The sequence below is a fragment of the Melitaea cinxia genome, chromosome 21 (genome assembly GCF_905220565.1).
Source record: "Melitaea cinxia chromosome 21, ilMelCinx1.1, whole genome shotgun sequence".
In the NCBI taxonomy this organism is placed as follows: Eukaryota; Metazoa; Arthropoda; class Insecta; order Lepidoptera; family Nymphalidae; genus Melitaea; species Melitaea cinxia.
In genome coordinates this window covers 3,687,099-3,707,448 of record NC_059414.1, presented here as the reverse complement: position 1 = coordinate 3,707,448, position 20,350 = coordinate 3,687,099, and the positions used below count along the sequence as shown (strand labels likewise).

The following is a 20,350-nucleotide window of genomic DNA, read 5'->3' as shown; positions in this document are numbered from 1 at the left end:
AGAAATTATCTTGAAGATTTAGGAGATATTCTTACTTTATTATTTGTTTGTTTATATGCTGTGTGGTTACGGCATCAAAGAATATAGCCACCCCTTCTCTTCCCGTGGGTGTCGTAAGAGGCGACTAAGAGATAACACAGTTCCACTACTACCTTGGAACTTAAAAAGCCGACCGATGGCGGGATAACCATCCAACTGCTAGCTTTGAAATACACAGGCCGAAAACGGGCAGCGGTTACTTATTCGAAGACTCAGTTTTACAGTTACCTTTGTTTTAATAATATTGATACACAATAAATATATTTTAATTATTATGTAGCATTATATAAAGCATCATATAATCATATTAGCATATTATATAATAATTTAGATAACTATGGTAGGTACATATGAATTTATGAAGTAAATAATTATGCCAGAAATAATGCATTTATAATGTAATCAGTCACATTTGATTGTAAATTACTAGTGACAAGATTTTTAATATTTTTTTCTTCATAAACCTGATTACAAATATATATATTAAAAAAAAACATAACGACATAAGACCCGTTTTGACATTCTAACTTTATTTTTTTATATATTACAAGTAATTATTGCGTATAACTTGTCATTACACAACTAAAAACCTACACAAACTACATCTTACGTTGTGAGGCAACACACTAAAAATACATTAACTAATACAGTTAATGCTAATTAACCACTAACCTAACCACTTCCGTCATTTAAAATATTTATAATACGTTTCTATATTCAAAACAAAAAAAAATTACTTAATCCAGTAATGGATTTGAGAGTAAATTCTACTAAGAAGAGGCGGCAAGAATACTTTTTAAAAAATTTACATACATACATAATGTATTACATATTGCTTAAATAAATATTAGAAATTTCGTAGCTTATAACCATTTTCTTTCCTGTGACACTTATGCGCCTTATATATTCAGCCATTCAATTTAGACGGTGAAATGAGAGGTGCAAAACTTTATCCCTATACTGCTGGGGCTTTCATAATCGGTATATTGTATAAATTTTGTTTTACCATGAATAATATTTCATACACAAAAGCCTGAATATTTTTCGGAAGGAAATCGTTATTACCTTATCATTTTTAACTGAGTTTCGAAAAATTAAAAGTTTGAGATTAAAGAGTTTAGCGACTTTATGTACATATGTGTTACGTAATAAACTGTATAGAAACATAATTATAATCTTTACTTACTTATACTACTTATTTAAGTGGTCTTCCATTCACATTATATTTATCATCAAAATAATTAAAGATTTTGTATAAAAAAATATTTAAAAAAACTATCCAGAATTATAATAAAAATAATTCCATAGAATATTTTTTATTGCATAAGCGCTATTAATTTTCAGCGAACCCGTTTTAATTGTTGTTTTTTTTTTTTCAATTGTATTGTATAGATTGTTTCCTTTGTTTTTTTTTTACATTTATAACCATTTGTGATATACCTTTTTCTATTGATAAATTTACATGAATGAAAACGAAAATACATGCACACATACGCTTACTCACAATTAAGTCTATACTCGTAATTTTCCGAAACGAATGAAAACAAAAATTTAAGGCTACTATAAATTCTGGTTCGGTTCTACTAGCGCTTACGTTTTTGTTACTACTCAATCTCCATCAACTATAGTACAATATCCTTCTCTAATACCTTTAAGCATTCCAGTTAATATTATAAATCAAAGAGAATTTGAAAAACCGGAATGACAGATTTTAAAATTAGAACGCTAAAGCAAACTAATGGTAAATCTACATTTTGTACTTAACTCTTTAGTAGGCAACTTACCGCTTCTTAAGCTAAAGCTTAGAATTAGCTCACTCTGGCTTTCGTATTGATCGGACGCTGAAAATAGCTGGAATACAATATCTCATTAACTTGGTGTGAAATAAGCAACTTATTAACATTTTATATTAGTAATTTAGTTTGTTATGTGGTAAAATAGTTTTTGACGGGGCTGTGTCAATACTTGGCTCAAATATTTACAGACACAGACTACGAATTTGACGACAGGTTGGCGCAACGGTCACAGCACTGGTTTGTGACTTTTGCGATGGTGCTTGTGGGTTCGATCCCCGCACATGACAAACTTTTGTATTGGCCAAACAGATATTTGCCGTTGTCTGGGTGTTTGTGCAGTCCTTGTGGGTCTCCCCTCTGTGCCTTGGAGAGCACGTTAAGCTGTCAGTCCCGGTTGTTATCATGCACACCTCATAGTGATCGTTACTCATAGTAGGAAATATATCCGCCAACACGCATTGGAGCAGCGTTGTGGGGAAAGGGGCCTATGCCCAGCAGTGGGATATTACGACTGAAGTGAACGAAGCAAAGTTTGCCAATTTTGCAAACAGCTGAGACTGTTTAGAATAACATAGTAAGAAAATGCTGCGATGTAGTTTTATAAGAATCAGTAAGTCAATTAATTTTTTTTTTAATAGAGAATTTTAGTTAATGAGATTTCTGACAATTTTCTGGATTTATTTTCGGTTTAAAGAGTCGATATTTGTATAGACATTTTGAAGCAAACATTATTCAAATTCAGATCGACAATTTCAAAGTGATGCACTTGCTAAAAAACACTTAGACTTTTACTGGCTATAAAAATAACGTTCTGATTCGTAGTCGCAGAACAGTAAATCATAAATTCGAACTCTTCAAATATCATGAAACCAATGGCTTAAGAGAGAATGATGAGGCTGTGACATAAATAATTCAACAAAGCATTTTGAGCAAACTTACTTCGTTAGACATGGTCGGTGCACTTGTCGGTGTACTTAATGTGCTCTAAAATAGAAGATTATGCTATAATACTAGTATGTTTTATATGTTTTATTTTGAGAGATAATAGTTTATTGCTGAAATTAGGATAGCAGTTGTTCAATGAGCAAATCCAGTTAATCTAATAATATTATACGAATAGAATATGCATAGAAATTTTAATAACTTGTTTCATAGCTTTTTATAGGTCTCGAATAACTAGCCAATGTATAACGGTATCCAAAGATAACATTTTTCAACATTAAATTTTACTTAATCTGTCAAATAATTTCCAATCCGAAGACCAAAACTTAACATTTGTAGTAAAACAAGTCCTTAGGCTAATATCGACCGTTTTAGGCTATCAGTATCTCACGTCCTAAATAAACTTTATCAGAAAACTAAGCAGGTCATAATCGTACTACACGGAATGGTCGAACGTCGTTACATTTGAATATTCTTAAATGCACAATGTTACGAAAGATCATCTTTGCATATTACCGTCTTCTGTTTATGTAACAAGATTCCGAATTGGTTGAATAGTATTCTAGAAATTGTTCTTAGACTATATTATGTGGAATGATATAAAATCAAAATGTACAATTTTATTCTGCATAGAGATAATTTTATCCGAGTCTTAGTTGCCGTGGTCATTGGATGTGGCACTTTATTTTTCTTCCCATTTTCGCGGACTTTTCTTCTAGTATTTAGAGAAATTGAAGTATGTGCTAGATAAAAGAAAAATGTGGCAGTATAATAGGATACGTAAATTTAAAAATTGCATATATTTGTTATAAATTAATATTTATATTCTTAAAAGAATATACAATATAAAGAGGATTCCATATGGAGGGAAATGGAGGAAGGAATATATATTTTTGGCGTGATTTACTTGGTTGCATTGTACTTTATTGTACTTTTTATTTTTTACTCTTTTTTCTTTTAATTTAATATTGTATACCTAGTATTTTCAAACAGTTTAAAACATGTAAATAAAGACACAGCTGCTAAAACTTGAGCCATAGCTCCTTAGATCCGAAATGACATATTGAAAACAGTATTATTTAGCTGTGATCTTCTGTAAGGTCGAGGTCGGTCCACAGTCGGGCACCTCCTTTTTTGAGCAGGTTTCCTGCTGTGCCCTTTTTTTACGTGGCGAAAATCCATCATGGATACCCTCCGGCGCGGGGGCGCCAGCATTATGTCAGACTCCTACTGACTAACAAACCACCACGTGTGAGCAGTCGTCCGCCTGGGTGGGGCGAGATGGGGTCGCGCTAGCATTCGCCACCACGCCCCGAACACAGCACCCAAGAGCCGTTTTTACTATTAGTAATTTGCCCTACCTCAGTTTAACTACAGTTGACTAGACTAACCTGCCGATATTATATGTAATATCCACAACAATTAATTAAATACTTCAAAAATATTACGTTCAGAACTGTGATACAGTTTTATTTGATTTATCGTTTGTTGGATGACTAATTAGAAGCTCATATTGCGAATATAATTGTTCGTCAGAGTCATGGTGTTGAATTTATATGCAGTCTATGATTACGAAATATCATCGCGCTGCGTATTTCATTTCAGAGACTATAAATTTTAACAATGGTGTCTAGTAATTAAAATTATTTACAGTACATACGTTACATATATGGCCTCATAAAATTAGAAAACATAAAAATGTCACATCTAAAAACAAAACAATAAATAAATATAGGTATTTATGACATATCTATACATATAATAAAATGGTAGGAAAGTCAAAACTGTACATTGAATATTTTTTTAAAAGAATACTTGGGGTGTGATCTACAATCGATACCGAAGCCAAAAATATAGTTTTTAGAATTTTTGTCTGTTTGTCTGTATGTATGTCCGGTATAAACTCAAAAAAGTACTGCATGGATTTACTTCAAATTTGGCACAAATATTATTAAGAAGTCGGGTCAACATACACATACATATACTACAAATTATCACGCTATCACCAACGGGGAACGAGCAGTGAACATTTATTTCTTCAACGCATTCTGTAACAACGTGTAATCTAACGACGAATATTTTAATGTTGTTGTTATTAAGTTAATAACCATGCTATAAGCTAGCTTTACACTATCAATAAAGACATTCTGTAGTATATTTAGTATCAGCATTGCACCCGTGCGACGCCGGGGCGGGTCGCTAGTGAATAAATTGAGTTTGACGACACTGAATGCTCATAATCTATATATGTATATATTATTATCTATACATATAATTAAAATTAAAGTGTCGCTTTTTACTAAATGCATATGGATGTATACACGATACATATACCTATATGTCTATATGTCTGTCTCTCTCTTTGTTCCGGCTAATCTCTGAAACGGCTCGGCCGATTTTAACAGGACTTTCACTGCAGATGTAGTAAGGAGTTACTAAGGCAAATTTATTTCAGAGTTATTGTATAACCTGCGAACTGAACAGTAACTTTTTTTGTTAAATTTCACGCGAACTAAGTCGCGTACACAGCTAGTGTGTTATTATTTATATATAGTACCTGTGTGACCGAGCTTACCTCGGTATTTTTAGTAAATCGTGTTTTTTTTTTTGAAATAATATTTAAATAAGAATTACATATTGATAAAATATTAATAATATTTTCCGATTTTACCGACATAAAAAAAGAAGATGAACTGGTTATTTAAATATAAAAATCATGAGTGCAATAAGAAAAAAAAAGGAAAAATATAATCGATCTGGAGACATGGGGATTTGAACTGTGGTCTTCTCGGTCAATCCCGACCAGCCGATTTCCCACCTGAGCTATTACAACTTTATTGACAATTGCAAAATTTACCTTCGTATTCTAACGATATTGTAGCCATTTTTTCATTGACTAAAAACACCGATAAAACGACATTTTCTAAAAATTACTACATACATATAACGACTACTACAATCATAATAAAAGCATATATAGCTATAAGTTTTTCTGAATAAGTAAAATAAAATAAAATATAACGAAAAAAATGAACCGAACTTTCCAGATAAACATTTCATTAAACACGTAACACCAACAGGAAAATACTTTCAATGTTACTTAAAAAGAAGATACGTACACGGTTCATGTTTTACTACCTCACACGTACAGAAAGATATTTAAGTCACCACTTACGCTTTACTCTTCTAATATATTACAGTAATCCGGAAGGAACAAGCTAAATTGCAGAGCCTAGGGAATAAGGTGTGGTTCGTATGGAGGCGGAAATAGATATTTTTTTTCTCATTATAAATATGGTACGATTTTTTTTAATTACTTAATTATGCGTGCGTATACATGTCAACAAAATGTAAGAAACATAGTTAATACCCAGTTCAGTATTGTTTTTGGTTGAGGTACTCACTATTATCATTTCATTCAATATACGAACCAATATCGTTTTTTATTTCTTGACTCAAAGTATACCTAATTAAAATGTCGAACAATAAATAACTAAATAAAAATCTTATATATAAAATTCTCGTGTCACATATTAGTTACCATACTCCTCCGAAACGGCCTCCGAAATTTTGTATGAATATCGGGTAGGTCTGAGAATCGGCCTAAATTTTTTTTCATACCCTTAAGTCAAATATGCGTCGTTAGATCCCACGTTGTTACAGAATGCGTTGAAGAAATAAAGGTTCACTGCTCGTTCCCCGTAGGTGATAGGATAGCGTGATAAAATGTAGCCTATATGTTGACCCGACTTCTTAATAATATTCGTGCAAAATTTGAAGTAAATCCATGCAGTAGTTTTTGAGTTTATCCCGGACATACATACAGACAAACAGACAAAAATTCTAAAAACTATATTTTTGGCTTCGGTATCGATTGTAGATCACACCCCAATTGTATTGGGCTCGATTTTCCGCATTTAGATGCAAGGGTGGTCCATTGTGCGTGAAAAATGGGCTGACTAGTTCAGCCAGCCCAGCTCCTTCCAGAAGCTCAGAAGCCTCCTGGGGTGTTCACAGGCTTCTCGGAGCGTCCTTATTTCTTTAAGGATGGTAGCCCGGTGTGCGGCCACTCCCTCGCATTCCAGGATTCCGTGGGCGGCTGTTTCTTCAGCTGCCAGACAGCCCCTGCAAAGAGGGCTGTCTGTTGCATTCATGATGAATAGTTGGTGATTAAGTGCCATATGGCCGGTAATCGTGCCAACAACTATTCGGATGTCCAAACGGTTAAGACTGAGCAGTCGGCACGCTAGGTGCGGTGATACTTCCGTGAGTATCAATTTAGACTGTCTACAGCCGGTTTGGTTTGCCCAAAGGGCATTGTGATTTGCACGTGTACGTTGCCTTACCCACGAGTGCAGTTGTCCAAAAGGTAGCGGCATAAGGATAGTTGGGCCGGCAACTTTTGTATTGGACCCCTGTCTTGCAAGCTCGTCGGCAGCATCGTTACCGTGGATCACACCCCAAGTATTCTTTTAAAAAAAATATTCAATGTACAGTTTTGACATTCCTACCATTTTATTATATGTATAGATTATTATTATTACTGAAATTTTATATTTGACTTTAAGAGTTGGATTCTGATTTTTTTTAAATATTTTTCTAAACTGAGATAGAAAATAAAAAAGAACGACGTTGTCATAATAGTGCGGGTCAGCCTTTAAACATAAAGTCTTAATATTATCCAGGCTGCTTACCCTACAGTCACTTGACCGTCGACTGTCTGGGATTAAGGATTCATAAAATCACTAACCTTAAATATCGAGGGATATTTGATAAAGTTTTTTTTTTATATCAAACTTTTCTTAATTTTTATTTGTAACATACTTTTATATTTAATCGTAAAAAATGTATACACTCTAAAAACATTATCATTGGTACAGAAATATTTTTATGAAGTTTTTATATTATTTGTTTTCCATCTTTATCGTACTCTAAAAACTTAGCGTTAAAATAATGTCTCCAAAATAAACCTGTGAGGCGAACTTTTTTTTGAAACTCCGTCATTCCACAACGTATTCGTGTCGATATAAGAAGGTACTCATACAGGCAATGAGGAGCAGAACGATCAGATAAGGGGTTTGTGCACTGGTCATATAAATTTACTATGTGATTTGTAGTCGCCGGTTCATTCCCACAAAGGCATGTCTTTGCCGGTTACACATACGGCGACATACATTACGATTGTTTTTGATGTTTATGGATCGCTGGTAACGATTCTCAATCCTCTGATGGTAATTAAATTTAAAAAAAAATCATCACCTTTGTTGCGTCATAATAACATAAATTATATACTTCGATTTTTTTTTACAAGTGATGTACATCCATGGGCTTATGAACCCATGTCCTTTTTTATTCTAAAGACATACTTAGATTAGTTTGTCGAAAAAGTTTTGATAAATCAACATAAACGCCTCACTCAATGGCTCCCACTAGGATTATCTCCTGTTTCGAGGGTCAGGAAACACACAACAACACACAAGCATAAACGCCCAGATCGCGGCCAAACATCTGTATGGCCAATATAAATCTTTGCCATGTGCAGGGATCCAACCCTCCACCGCCAGCGCAACAGCTACAAACCAGTGCTAATACATAAGTTTTCTACAAAAAAAAACAATCTGTGAATTATATAACTTATACATTAGACTGTCTGGCATTTTTCAACAAGATAATAATCTAATTATTTTAATCTATGCTTGACGTAAACCAAGTTCGCATTGAGTCAATCTTTTTGTTTTTCGGTATTAAAATTTTATTATAGGCGATATTTTATCAATTTGTGTATTTAATATGCGAACGTGCTTATACCTTGAACGTAATGATTATTTACTACAGGCGTTTCTATTATATTTGTTTCATGTGATATATTGTGATTACATAATGATTACACTGTGTCACGGTTATACTGTGGGAGAAAATAATCTGCTATCTATATTTTTTCACAAGTTAAAACTATTTAAAACGGGATATTCACCATGTTTTTTATTTTTATTTTGCGGAGCTCAATATTTCGACATTGTCTACGAATATCTTGTTCACCAGTGAAGTTTGCGGTTAGATGTTGACGGCATTAGAAGTGTACATACCTACCTATTTCCTTTTTGGTATGTATATACGCTTCGCTTCAGCCTGTAATATCCCACTACTGGCCATAGGTCTCTTTTCCCATGTAGGAGAAGGAGAGCTTAATCCACCACGCTGCTCCAATTTGGGTTGGCGGATATATGATAACGGTACATGATAACAACCGGGACCAACTGGATTTTGTATGTAAAATAACCATGTTAATCTAAAATCTTACAAGTTAAAAAGTTTAACTCTTTCCCAGGTGGCGCATCTCAAAGTAGCAGACGCGGGTAACTACACTTGTGCCCTGGAAGCGCCTCTTGTAATAAAGGCAGTTGCAAGAGTACATGTTTTACAAGGTAATTCATATTAATGTTATTACAAAAAATGACAATTAATTATGAATGTATGGAAAGTTCTCAAAGAGTTTTATGTTAAAAATCAAGAAAATCTGGATTAAAATATTACACGTGTCAAGAATCTGATAGCATATTTATTTTATTCAGTATGTTTGTATTTTCATATATTTTTTTAATGTTAGGAGCTACGTAAATGCTATAAAGTTCTTAATTTGGTCTTAAATATTATCCAACCAAATAGTAAAAGCAATAAAATACATAGTTTCCACTTCGTCTTTTGTTTTACATTTATTATTACTACTTTAATTTTATGAGTCAAACTAAAGTTATATTTAACGTTCCTTAACAAAAAAAAAAAAAAGTGAAACAAAAAGGACTTTATCATGCCTACTCTTGAAACTGTTCGATTTTGAAAATGTATGAATAAAATCTCATGTACTAATATAATAATTAACATGATTTATTCAGTGTTGCTAAACATTAATCTACATAATATTTACACGAAACCTAATTAGAGTAACTGTGATCATAGGCGTGTATTGCTAAAATAATTTGAAAGCTTCATCATTAGGTAGTGAATATTATTTATTAAATAATTTATGGCAGATAAAAACAACAATAAAATATCAATATAGTGACGGAAGTGCTGGCTTTGAAATACACAGGCCGAAGACGGGCAGCAGCTTCTTCGGTGCGACAAAGCCAGTACTGCGGTCACCAACCCGCCTGCCCAGCGTGGTGACTATGGGCAAAACACATGAGTTCACGTTATTTTTGGCGTAAACTTGTGGAGGCCTATGTCCAGCAGTGGACTGTATAGGCTGTAATGATAGTGACGGAAAAAAATTAAAGACGGTCTTATCACTAATATTATTTTCTTACAGACAACCCCTATCGATAGAGAAAATATTAATAGGGGTTATCATATTATCATACGACGTGTTTAAAGTTGTTACATAAATTTACCATCGCTTAATATTTGTATTATTTTCTACTACAAAAGAAAATAATCTAATCAGTTAACTTTACGTAAATTTAAATTTATAACCATTGCACTTTTTTAATAACCACTCTTGTGTAGTGGAGCGTGTAGTCCGCCTAAAACACCGACGGTTCCAGGAAGCAGCAGGGTCGATTTCCGCTCGGGATGGGTATTTATTTTTGAACAAAAATTTCTTTCCGATTTGGAAGTCTGTTCTTGTGGATCTCTCCACCGTGCCCACGTTAGCCGTCACACGTTAAAAGCGCTTCGAATCATCTTTTTAATGCGCACAGCCAAGGAATAGAATTCCCTAACGGTGTCTGTATTTCCGAGTTCATACAACCCGAACATGTTTAAAGCGCGAGTGAACAGGCTTCTTTTGGGCGAACTCGCTCCATCTTCGACCTCGTCTGTGCTCTAGAGCTAGACTGAGGTCAAGAGTAAGCCCATAACATAATTTAAAAAAAAGTTACATTATTATTAAGTTACATTATCGTTAATACAATATACAATAACGATTTTTTTTTCGAACACTTTATTAATACTCCTGAGTATTGTGATTTCTATATTTTTACTAAACAAGAAAAGACTCTGTTCGCTTAAGCCGAATATAAAATCATCATATCAAAAATTTCGATCTAGTGAGTACATGGTTCCATAGCTTAATTGGCTAGAGCACCGACACGGTCAGTCGGAGATACAGGTTCGATCCCCGCTGGAACGGTCGATTTTTGATATGATGTTAAAAAATGTTAAGAAATGACTCTTTTTGAAAACAGGTCATTAGCGAAGTTAACGAACAAACATAAACATAAACGAAGTTTCAAAGATTTCCTTGTCTATCAAATCTAAAGTACATATAAATTGGACATTAGGATTTTTTTTCTTCTTAATAAATACTTCTTGCACTGTTTGCCTCGCTATATGAAACATTTACTCATGACCATGTGTTGACTGGAAGAAATCTCTTTCAAAGATAAGTACTATTATTTTGTTTCTATGTGTATTTTTGAGAGCGATAAAGTATTCGTAACCAAATTTAATTACAAAGTATCGTAATTTTATTTGAATCGATATTGTTAATGTAGAATAACTATTCATCAATTCCTACATAAACCTTTTCACACATTTTCTCAAACAAAACGTACAGGAACTAAAAATAAACTTTAAATAATAAATAGTGTAGCCCTTAAACTGCCACTTATTGGTTGAAGAAGCTACATTATCCAAATAATACAACCTATAAACATCACAACTTGTAACGGATAGGTAACGGAATGGTAGTCATAAATGTCAACGAGCGTGAAGCCGCACTATAAAGAAAGCTGTCTAGTTTTTCTTAGAAATACGTACATTACATACAAGTGTGTCATACCAAATACTTTTTTCGTGAATACAACAAGATACAAAATATCTACATATTCGTAATGAACACAGGCTCTGTAACTTCAAAATCGTGCTGTGAACGCATCACTTCGATAAAATCATTCAGCGGTTGAAAAGGTCATAAAGCTAAAAATTAACACGGGCTTGGAGGAATAATATTCATCATTACAGCCTATACAGTCCACTGCTGGACATAGGCCTCCACAAGTTTACGTCAAAAATAACGTGAACTCATGTGTTTTGCCCATAGTCACCACGCTGGGCAGGCGGGTTGGTGACCGCAGTACTGGCTTCGTCGCACCAAAGACGCTGCTGCCCGTCTTCAGCCTGTGTATTTCAAAGCCAGCAGTTGGATGGTTATCCCACCATCGGTCGGCTTCTTAAGTTCCAAGATGGTTGTGGAACCTTGTTATCCCTTAGTCGCCTCTTACGACACCCACGGGAAGAGAGGGGGTGGCTAAATTCTTTAGTGCCGTAGCCACACAGCACTAGGAGGAATAATATTGTGAAATGAATATTATAATAAATTAAATATTAATAATTTTATTGAATTAATATTGTAGATTTATAAAACATATCTACAAGACAGCATTATATATTTCCTATAATATTGTGGCTATTTTTTATATTATTTATATAAACTAACCATAAAAATACCATATAAAAACGACATTAGCTCGTAGCAGAGTTGTTTAAAACTGTACTAGTCAAAAGTGTAGTAATAAAAATATAACTTATAGCCTATTCAAAAGCCGATTCAATTTGCTACCTGTACACATTTTTAAACCTTAATAAAATTTTACACGAAACTTCAAAATAAACAAAAAAGTAAGTTTATTGATAACGGATATTTAACGATATCGTTCCATTCGGAATTCAACACCGTATAAATTACTTTGTTATGCAATACCAAGTATCAACAATTATTACAGCGCTTAAATCTGCATGTTATTTAAATGAAGTTACCGATATGAATTTCATGAAACTACAATTGGGTCGTATATTTATGCATTGTTCGTTTCGTTAATGATACTGAATACTCTTTAGTCGGTATTTATTTTACTTGAACGTATACGCTCTTGCCGTTGTGAAGAATTTAGCAATCGTCTTTAAGCTTTTGAAAAATACTGCGGAAATTGTCACACAAATTTCAGACGTTACTAATTATCTAGTATTGTTTACGTTTTGACAAAATCACATTGCAACCAGTTTTTTTTGTTACCCAAGGGTAATCCCCTATGGCTACACCACCGGAGAACTGTGGATTATGTTAGACTTACACTGACAAAAACCCCTGGGTTGTTCCTTCGTCGCGCTTATGACGGAATCGCGGTAACGCAATAACACATCCGCAATCCCGCCTGCGGTTGCTCTTGCAAGCCCATAGTGGTGACAGTACTCCGAAACACTAAGCTCGCCTTCCTCCTCGGGGCCGGCTAGCGCGGACAACAAGTCCACAGACCAACCGCCCACCGGCCCGGCGAGTCGGGAGTACAACGCCGCTCCCGCAATTACGCGCCTTTACAGTGCCACCCCCAATCCCAAATCTCCACCCGAGCCGGGAACAAGTTGGTGCGAACCACCTCCAGTGCTCCAGGGAAATCTAGAGGATTGTGGCCGGAACCACTCCTCCAACTCCACGCTTTCTCAGCGCCACACCCCTAAATTGATCCATCCGAGCCGGGAGATGATTTGGCATGACCCATCTCTGGCGGTCCAAGGCCAGCTCAGGGCCTTGTGCACTTCCGCGTCCACCACTTATGTGCTCACGGGTCTACTCTGATGGGCCAGAGAGGAACCCTGAGCATACCATCATCAGCCAGTCGTTAAACGTGATGGGCAACTGTAGAACCAATTCCGTTGCCCAGGGTGTACCGCGAGGAGGTCACCGACAGTTGGCACCGCTAACAGTAGTTATGTAGCAAATGTCAGTAACGACCAACGCAATATGGTGCGAATTTTTTTGGTATATGGTGAAAATTTAACTGAGGTAGGGCACAGCAGGAATTTCCTGCTCAAAATATGGAGCAGCCCGACTGGGGTAGTACCTCGACCTTACAGAAGATCACAGCTAAATAATACTGTTTTCAAGCAGTATTGTGTTCCTGTTCGTGAGTAAGGTGACCAGAGCTCCTGGGGGAGATTGGGGATTGGGTCGGCAACGCGCTTGCGATGCTTCTGGTGTTGCAGGCGTCTATAAGCTACGGTAATCGGTTACCATCAGGTGAGCCGTACGCTTGTTTGCCGACCTAGTGACATAAAAATAAAAAATAAAATAAAAAATATCTTAAGGCAGTTTGGAGTCGTTTGTCTTGATAATTTATCACCGATTTTTGTTTTCTATATTTTAACATTCAACAAAATCTGAATGGTGACAAAAATCTATTAGCAAAAATAGAGATACATTAGATATTTATTGAAACCGACCGTAACTTAACTTTTATCCAGAGAGGCAAGGCTTGCTAGCACCCAGCTAGAGTTAAACTTTTAATTCGTATATTTCAGACTAACCAGCACCGTCCCGCGAACGTAACACACGTTTGCTTCAGATATATATTAGTGTCTTTGTGTGGTGTTCTACTTTTGTACGTATAATTAACATTTCTTATTAATAAACATGATAAACGAAGAAATGACAAATAAGAAATCTTCAGCAACAAGAAATAAAGCAAAAAAATCAGTCTGTGTGATATTATAAAAATAAAAATGAACCGTATGTATGTTTACGCATAACTTTCGAACAACTGCACCGAATTGGTAATATTTTTTTAGTGTTCGTTATTTGACTATAATCTTGATTTGTCTTAACGAACAAGGTTGATATAAAAAATCGATTTAGTTCATCTCGCAATAAACATAAAATTAAGAAATAAACTTACCCTCGACCGTCAGAGAATGTGTAGTGCAGTGATATACATTGTGAAACGGGGCCTGCCAGTGTAAGTCACCGAGGCAGCAAGAGCTTTTGTGAGATTTGTGTTTCCGTAGAATGTAATAAATACTCTAATCACATAGCAATAAAGTTTAATGTGGAAATTTAACACCGAAGATACGCGAAACAATAATTTGATTACAAGTTTAGTATACAAATTTTATTTGTCAAAATATGTAATATATATTTGTATCGTCATAGTTATTTTAAGCATACATTTGGTATCAAGATACAATCAAATCGTTTCAATGTACTTTCGTATCATAGATGCCACGAAGGTTTTTTAATTTAATCGTACTGTCAATAACTAAACATATAATAATACAAAGAATCTAATTCACTTAATACAGAAATGAGTCTTCATTATCCATTATTGTTATTGCATAACCCTAAACATTTATATTTTTTTATGCAATGATAGGCTTGCGTTTGACCACTATTTCACCTGGTGTTAAATGAAAATGCGGTCTAGGATGGAGCACGCTTGCCTAGAAGTAACCTATTCACTTGCGACTTAAAGATCCCCAGGTTATAATTTTCCGGAAACACAACCCTTATATACGACATGAGTAAAAATTAAATAGTTGAGTTCTATGCTAACGCCTCACTCAAGGTACCACAATTTCGAAAACAAAACGGATACGTGTTCAGTCACGTTCCACTGCGAAAAAATACTGTAGACCTTCTATTCCATTCTATTCAGGGTTCTCTTTTTTTTCTTAAAGGAGGATTAAAATTTTATGCATTAATAAAAATTTCAAATAATATTAAGTACTCCATGTAGTAATAACTTCCGAATTACGTTCCTCCATTTTACCATTTATTGTATATTCCCTTACTAATCATTTAGTTAACCGAATCTGTCGTTTAGAAATTCAATATACCAAGACAAGCCAGGCAAAATCCAAAGCCATGCAAATGTGGTCGTCTCGAGTATCCGAAGATTTCGTCTGGTATAGCTACTCAAGTTTCAAGTGTTGTTGTAATAATAACAATTTATAAATATTTTAGATTCAAGAGATCTTTAATTAACTACTAAAGCTATTAAAATGTAAAGATATGTTCTGGGAAGATTGTCTTTTTTTATTATTGTCAAAAAAGTAAGTAGATTTACTTTCATGACTTTACTTCCTTTATCAACACCGCTGAAATTTAAACTATTCAATTTGATCATAAATTTATTTTTATGTAGAGATGAAGGAAAAATATTGTAGGTACTTGAAAGAATATCCAATTTTTTAGCATATAGTATTCTACAGTTGAGCTTTAGGGCTTCATACACAGTAGAGTAAGACATTAATTTGCTCTAAGTGTAGGTGTAAATATGTAATAATAGGTATTTTATAAGAAAAAATCCTGAATTTTTTTCCTAAAATGAACATTTTGGTATTAAAATTTTAAAATACACCTTACGATATTTTATGTTACCATTAAACCTGAGATAAAAAGTAAACACAAAGCTAAAAAAAAATTAGTACCTAGTTTTGAAGCCTACTTTTACATTCGTTTCGTGCTTTACTCACTTTGTAATGATATATGATGTTAAACGTTATTATCAAATTACATTTATTATTAACATGGTTTATAATATTTAGTTCATCTTCATTCTTAGTATAATCACTTGTGTCGTAAACATCATCGTTCGTTCTGAAAAACCGGAAAGATTTCACAAAAGCTTACACATATAAGAATAAAGTCGGAACTATATCTAGAACGGACACTAGACAAAGTTTCGAAACGTACAACTACACAGAATTTACATAGAATAATTTAGACTTTACACAGAGTATCTGTGTGAATTTTTCTCAAAAAGTTTATTGTCTTGTATTAACATTTTCAGTAGGATGATGATAGAATCAATTGTTAGTATCCAACAAAGGGTAGTATTGTCAATTATTAATAATAAGATGTTACCGTACAATGGGCCAATGTTGCTAATTTCAATATTAATGATGATGATCGACTAAGTGATACAACACATACTAATTCAGCTAATATTCCAAACGGTGATAGTGTTAATCTAAATGTCATTAAGGCAAGCCAAGCTAATGCTAAGTAGTAAACTGCAAGATACAGTACGAACCGAGTTAACAGGATGTTTCGAATATGTTAAGTTTGAGATTACAGAAGTAGAAAACAAAGCGAGACTAAAGTTTAAGTTTCAAGATGTTCCAGCACAAAGCTTAAAAGTAAAGTTTTGTTATAAAGTAATAAGATAAAGAATTAAGTAGAGGATTTCTTAACTTAGTCTATATTTTGAATAAGATTTGTTTAAAGGCTTACATTTGAAATATAATATCCTAATTACCAAATTCTCATGCTATCGAAATGAACTACATTACAATAGCTTGCTTAGTATAAATAAATAAACTGTTAGATTTAAGCCCTATGTTTGAAAACAATTTGACCTTAATTTGCTAAGGATTGGTGGATAATTTCCTTACCAAAGCAAAGATAATATAACAACATCTGTCGGTAACAGATATCTGTCGATTCCGTTGGTTATTTACAAGTGATATGACGTAGAATTACCCACAATAACAAACACCGAGATTAAGAAAAAATATTGGTTTGAATACAAACAACTGTTCCAAATTCGAACTTTCAAGTGTCGGCGATCATAAACCATTCGTCACTATTGCCATGATTTGCAAACATAACATAAACACAATAATAGTACAATTTTATAATATTACCATACTTTTATCGAAAATAAAGAAAATCATTATAATCGAAATTAAATTTAACTATTTTTCTCACAGGATCAAGCCTCGCAGAACTCCAAAGCGGCGTCAAAACTACAACCAGCTACATGAGTCTACTGTTTACATCATTACTTTTCCTCCTCGGAACACGACACGGCGACGTAAGATGACCTCTTTAGATTGAAATGACAATCAAGAAAGGCTGGATAACGCAAGAATTTCTTTGGGAACAAATTAATATTAATTAATCGTCGTCAAAATTTATCATGACGGTCGTATTTCAGTTTGAAGAGAATATTAGAATTATAAACAAGACTAAATACATCAAATTTATCAAATCGAGGTCGTTCGATGTTATAATGAATATATTTTCATGAGCGTAACTCAATGATAAAAGTTTGGTCGTTCATGGAATATTAAATCTACATAATCATATCGCTTACTCGGAATACAATTTCCTATTCAGTTTCGTTAAAATTATAGCTGTTTATGCCGGAAGAGGAAAAAGCAATTATCTTTATATAATCATCTGAAATTAATTTAAATTTGTTTAATATAATTATATTTGATTTGTGTATACTGAAATGAAAAATCAAAAGAGAACTTTGAAAAATTCCAACGCAATATTAAAATATTCCGATGATTATGTAATATATAAATTTTTGGTTACATAAATATTATTCCAAGGACTAAATTTATTGCTATGTAATTACAATTTTCAAGGATTCTATTAGTTTGAAAGATCAAACAAGTCTCAAAGAAATATTTAAACGAAAGTAATAATAATTTTCAAAATAACTTATTTCCGTTTTAATAAGGGCCTTAATTTATGTCATCAATCTGTTAAAATTCAGCTGTCTGAAGAAAATACTGACTTATTAAATTCAGAACAAAAGTATCATACTTTTATTTCAAAAGTAAAATAAATATGAATTATAAATGAGGACGACGAAAGAACTTCAATTTGTCTAGTTCCTCGAGAAGGAATTTTGTACCGAAACATTTTTCTTGTCACTTTTATATAAAGAACACGTAATTATGATATTTTCTCGCTTTTCAAGGTCAAACGCAATTGGTCACTTAAGTAGGTCTGGTGATAGATTATATTTTAGAATTTTAATATTTTTGCGGATTATCTAATAATAATAATAATAATATTATATTGTTTCATTATTTGACAAAACAAAATGTTCGAAATTTAAAAATAATTCGATCGATAAACCACATGTGACTAAGTTCCCAAAATTATATTCTGTCTTCAGTATGTTGTACTCGTAACGAAATGGGAAAAAAAATAGCTGAAACATAGTAACGTAGTTAAAGCTAGGTAAATATATATAATTAAAGCGCGATAGTTAATTAGGTTGGTGAGGTAATGTAAACACTTAAAGAGGCAAACTTTGAGGCCATGGAGTTTGAACGACTCTTCTGAATGTTTACTTTGACGACAAAACCTTTAATACACTCGTGACGAACTAGTGACGAACTAACTTGACGAAAATTTTAATTAAATTCGTTAGCAGCGTTAGCTGTGTATACATCAGTGTGGTACATTTTTACCAATTACTTTTACCTTGAATAAAAATAATTAACTAATCAAATATTTTTTTCGGATATCAATTAAAATATTAATTTTTATGTTCCACGAGTACATTTAAAAATATTTCAATAATATTTCTTTCTCTAATCAAAAATATTTCTTTAATATATTACGCAAATAATATTGAAAATATTGTTAATAGAACAGTTGTTATATATTTTTTGTGCACTGTAATTAATTGGGAACAAAGACGTTATATATCTACGTCAGATTTGTTTTTCAAGCACCAGAAAAAGAATAATACGTATCGTAATTATTTGTTATATAAACGAGCTAAAAATAAAGATTTTACGCAAAAACAACTTTACTGTTATTAAAAATGTAATATGCTCTCTGCTTGTCCAGTTTTTCTGACCTATTGATCCTTCAAAGCCGGATACCGTCCAAGGATCTTGAATAAAAATGTGTAAAATAAATGTACAGTTTTAACATATCGTTAGTGACATTGTCATATGTGTATCATGTTATTGTTATAGAGTATTTTGTATATAAGAAAATATATGTAATAGATGAATGTTTTAAAATGTCGTGTAAAAATAATACATATTATATCAATAATAACATATTGTTAAAAATAGCCGCTTTAGAGTTAATACTGGCACTGTAATGTAAATTATATTTTAATACAATAAGATTTATTAGGAAATTTGAAAAATAGAATTAATGTTTTATAAAAACAAAAACGCATATCACGATTTAGTCTCTAACATCCCACTGCTGGGAATAGGCCTCTTTCTTCGTTTAGGAGAAGGATCAGACCTTAATCCACCACGCTTCTTCACAGGCAGGTTGCAGGTTGGCGGATATGTTCCCTACTATAAGTAAATATCGCTATTAGGTATTTATGATAAAAATCTGGATCGACGGCTTTACGTGTTCTCCAAGGCACGATGCACGAGGCCTTCGGTGCACATCCAAACTGGAAATAAATATTTGTACAAATACAAATTACCACCTCGAACGTGAACCCACTAACCGTCGTTGTTTTAGGCGACACACACACACTACACCAGAGTGGTTGTTGAAATGATATCATATTTAGTAAAATCACACTTCAGTCCTTAACTTTTCAAGTCAAAACTGGACTAAAAATTTATATAAATTTTAATGACCTCTTTTTATTTGTGTACAATAAACCAATAATATTTTCAAAATATATTTTCAATTATAAAAGCGGTAGAAATAATCCAGAAAAAAATTCCCATCCAATTGTTCTGAAAGAGAAAATATTTTGTGAAATACAATTAGTTAATTCGATTTTGGTCGAATTATCGAAGCCAAGCCAGGCCAACTGAAGCCAATTTAGATAAATAAAACATGGCAAACACGTCCTAGACACGCCACGTAATTTAATTTTAGGTTTGAATTTTGCTGAGTTGCCTACGAAAGACAAACATTATTTTAAGGAACACATATTTTCTTTAGCGTTAAGTACGTTTCGCTAAAACAATAGAAAATGTAAAAACAACGTTAGAGAATTTTATATTTTTAATTTCAAATAAATAATAGTATAATTTTTATTGAACTTAAAATAATTCGCATT

The 20,350-nt window shown here is 33.2% G+C and overlaps 1 protein-coding gene across 1 annotated transcript in view; it reads left to right on the top strand.

Annotated features, from left to right (window-relative positions):
* The window catches only part of LOC123664235 (hemicentin-2-like), a 58,243-nt gene extending 40,820 nt beyond the window's left edge, over positions 1–17,423 (top strand). The window contains exons 7-8 of the mRNA XM_045598829.1: positions 9,106–9,202; positions 17,265–17,423. Coding sequence (XP_045454785.1) covers positions 9,106–9,202; positions 17,265–17,377 — 210 coding nt within the window. The 3' untranslated portion in view covers positions 17,378–17,423. The remainder of the gene's footprint in view (positions 1–9,105; positions 9,203–17,264) is intronic.
* Positions 17,424–20,350: the final 2,927 nt, after the last annotated feature.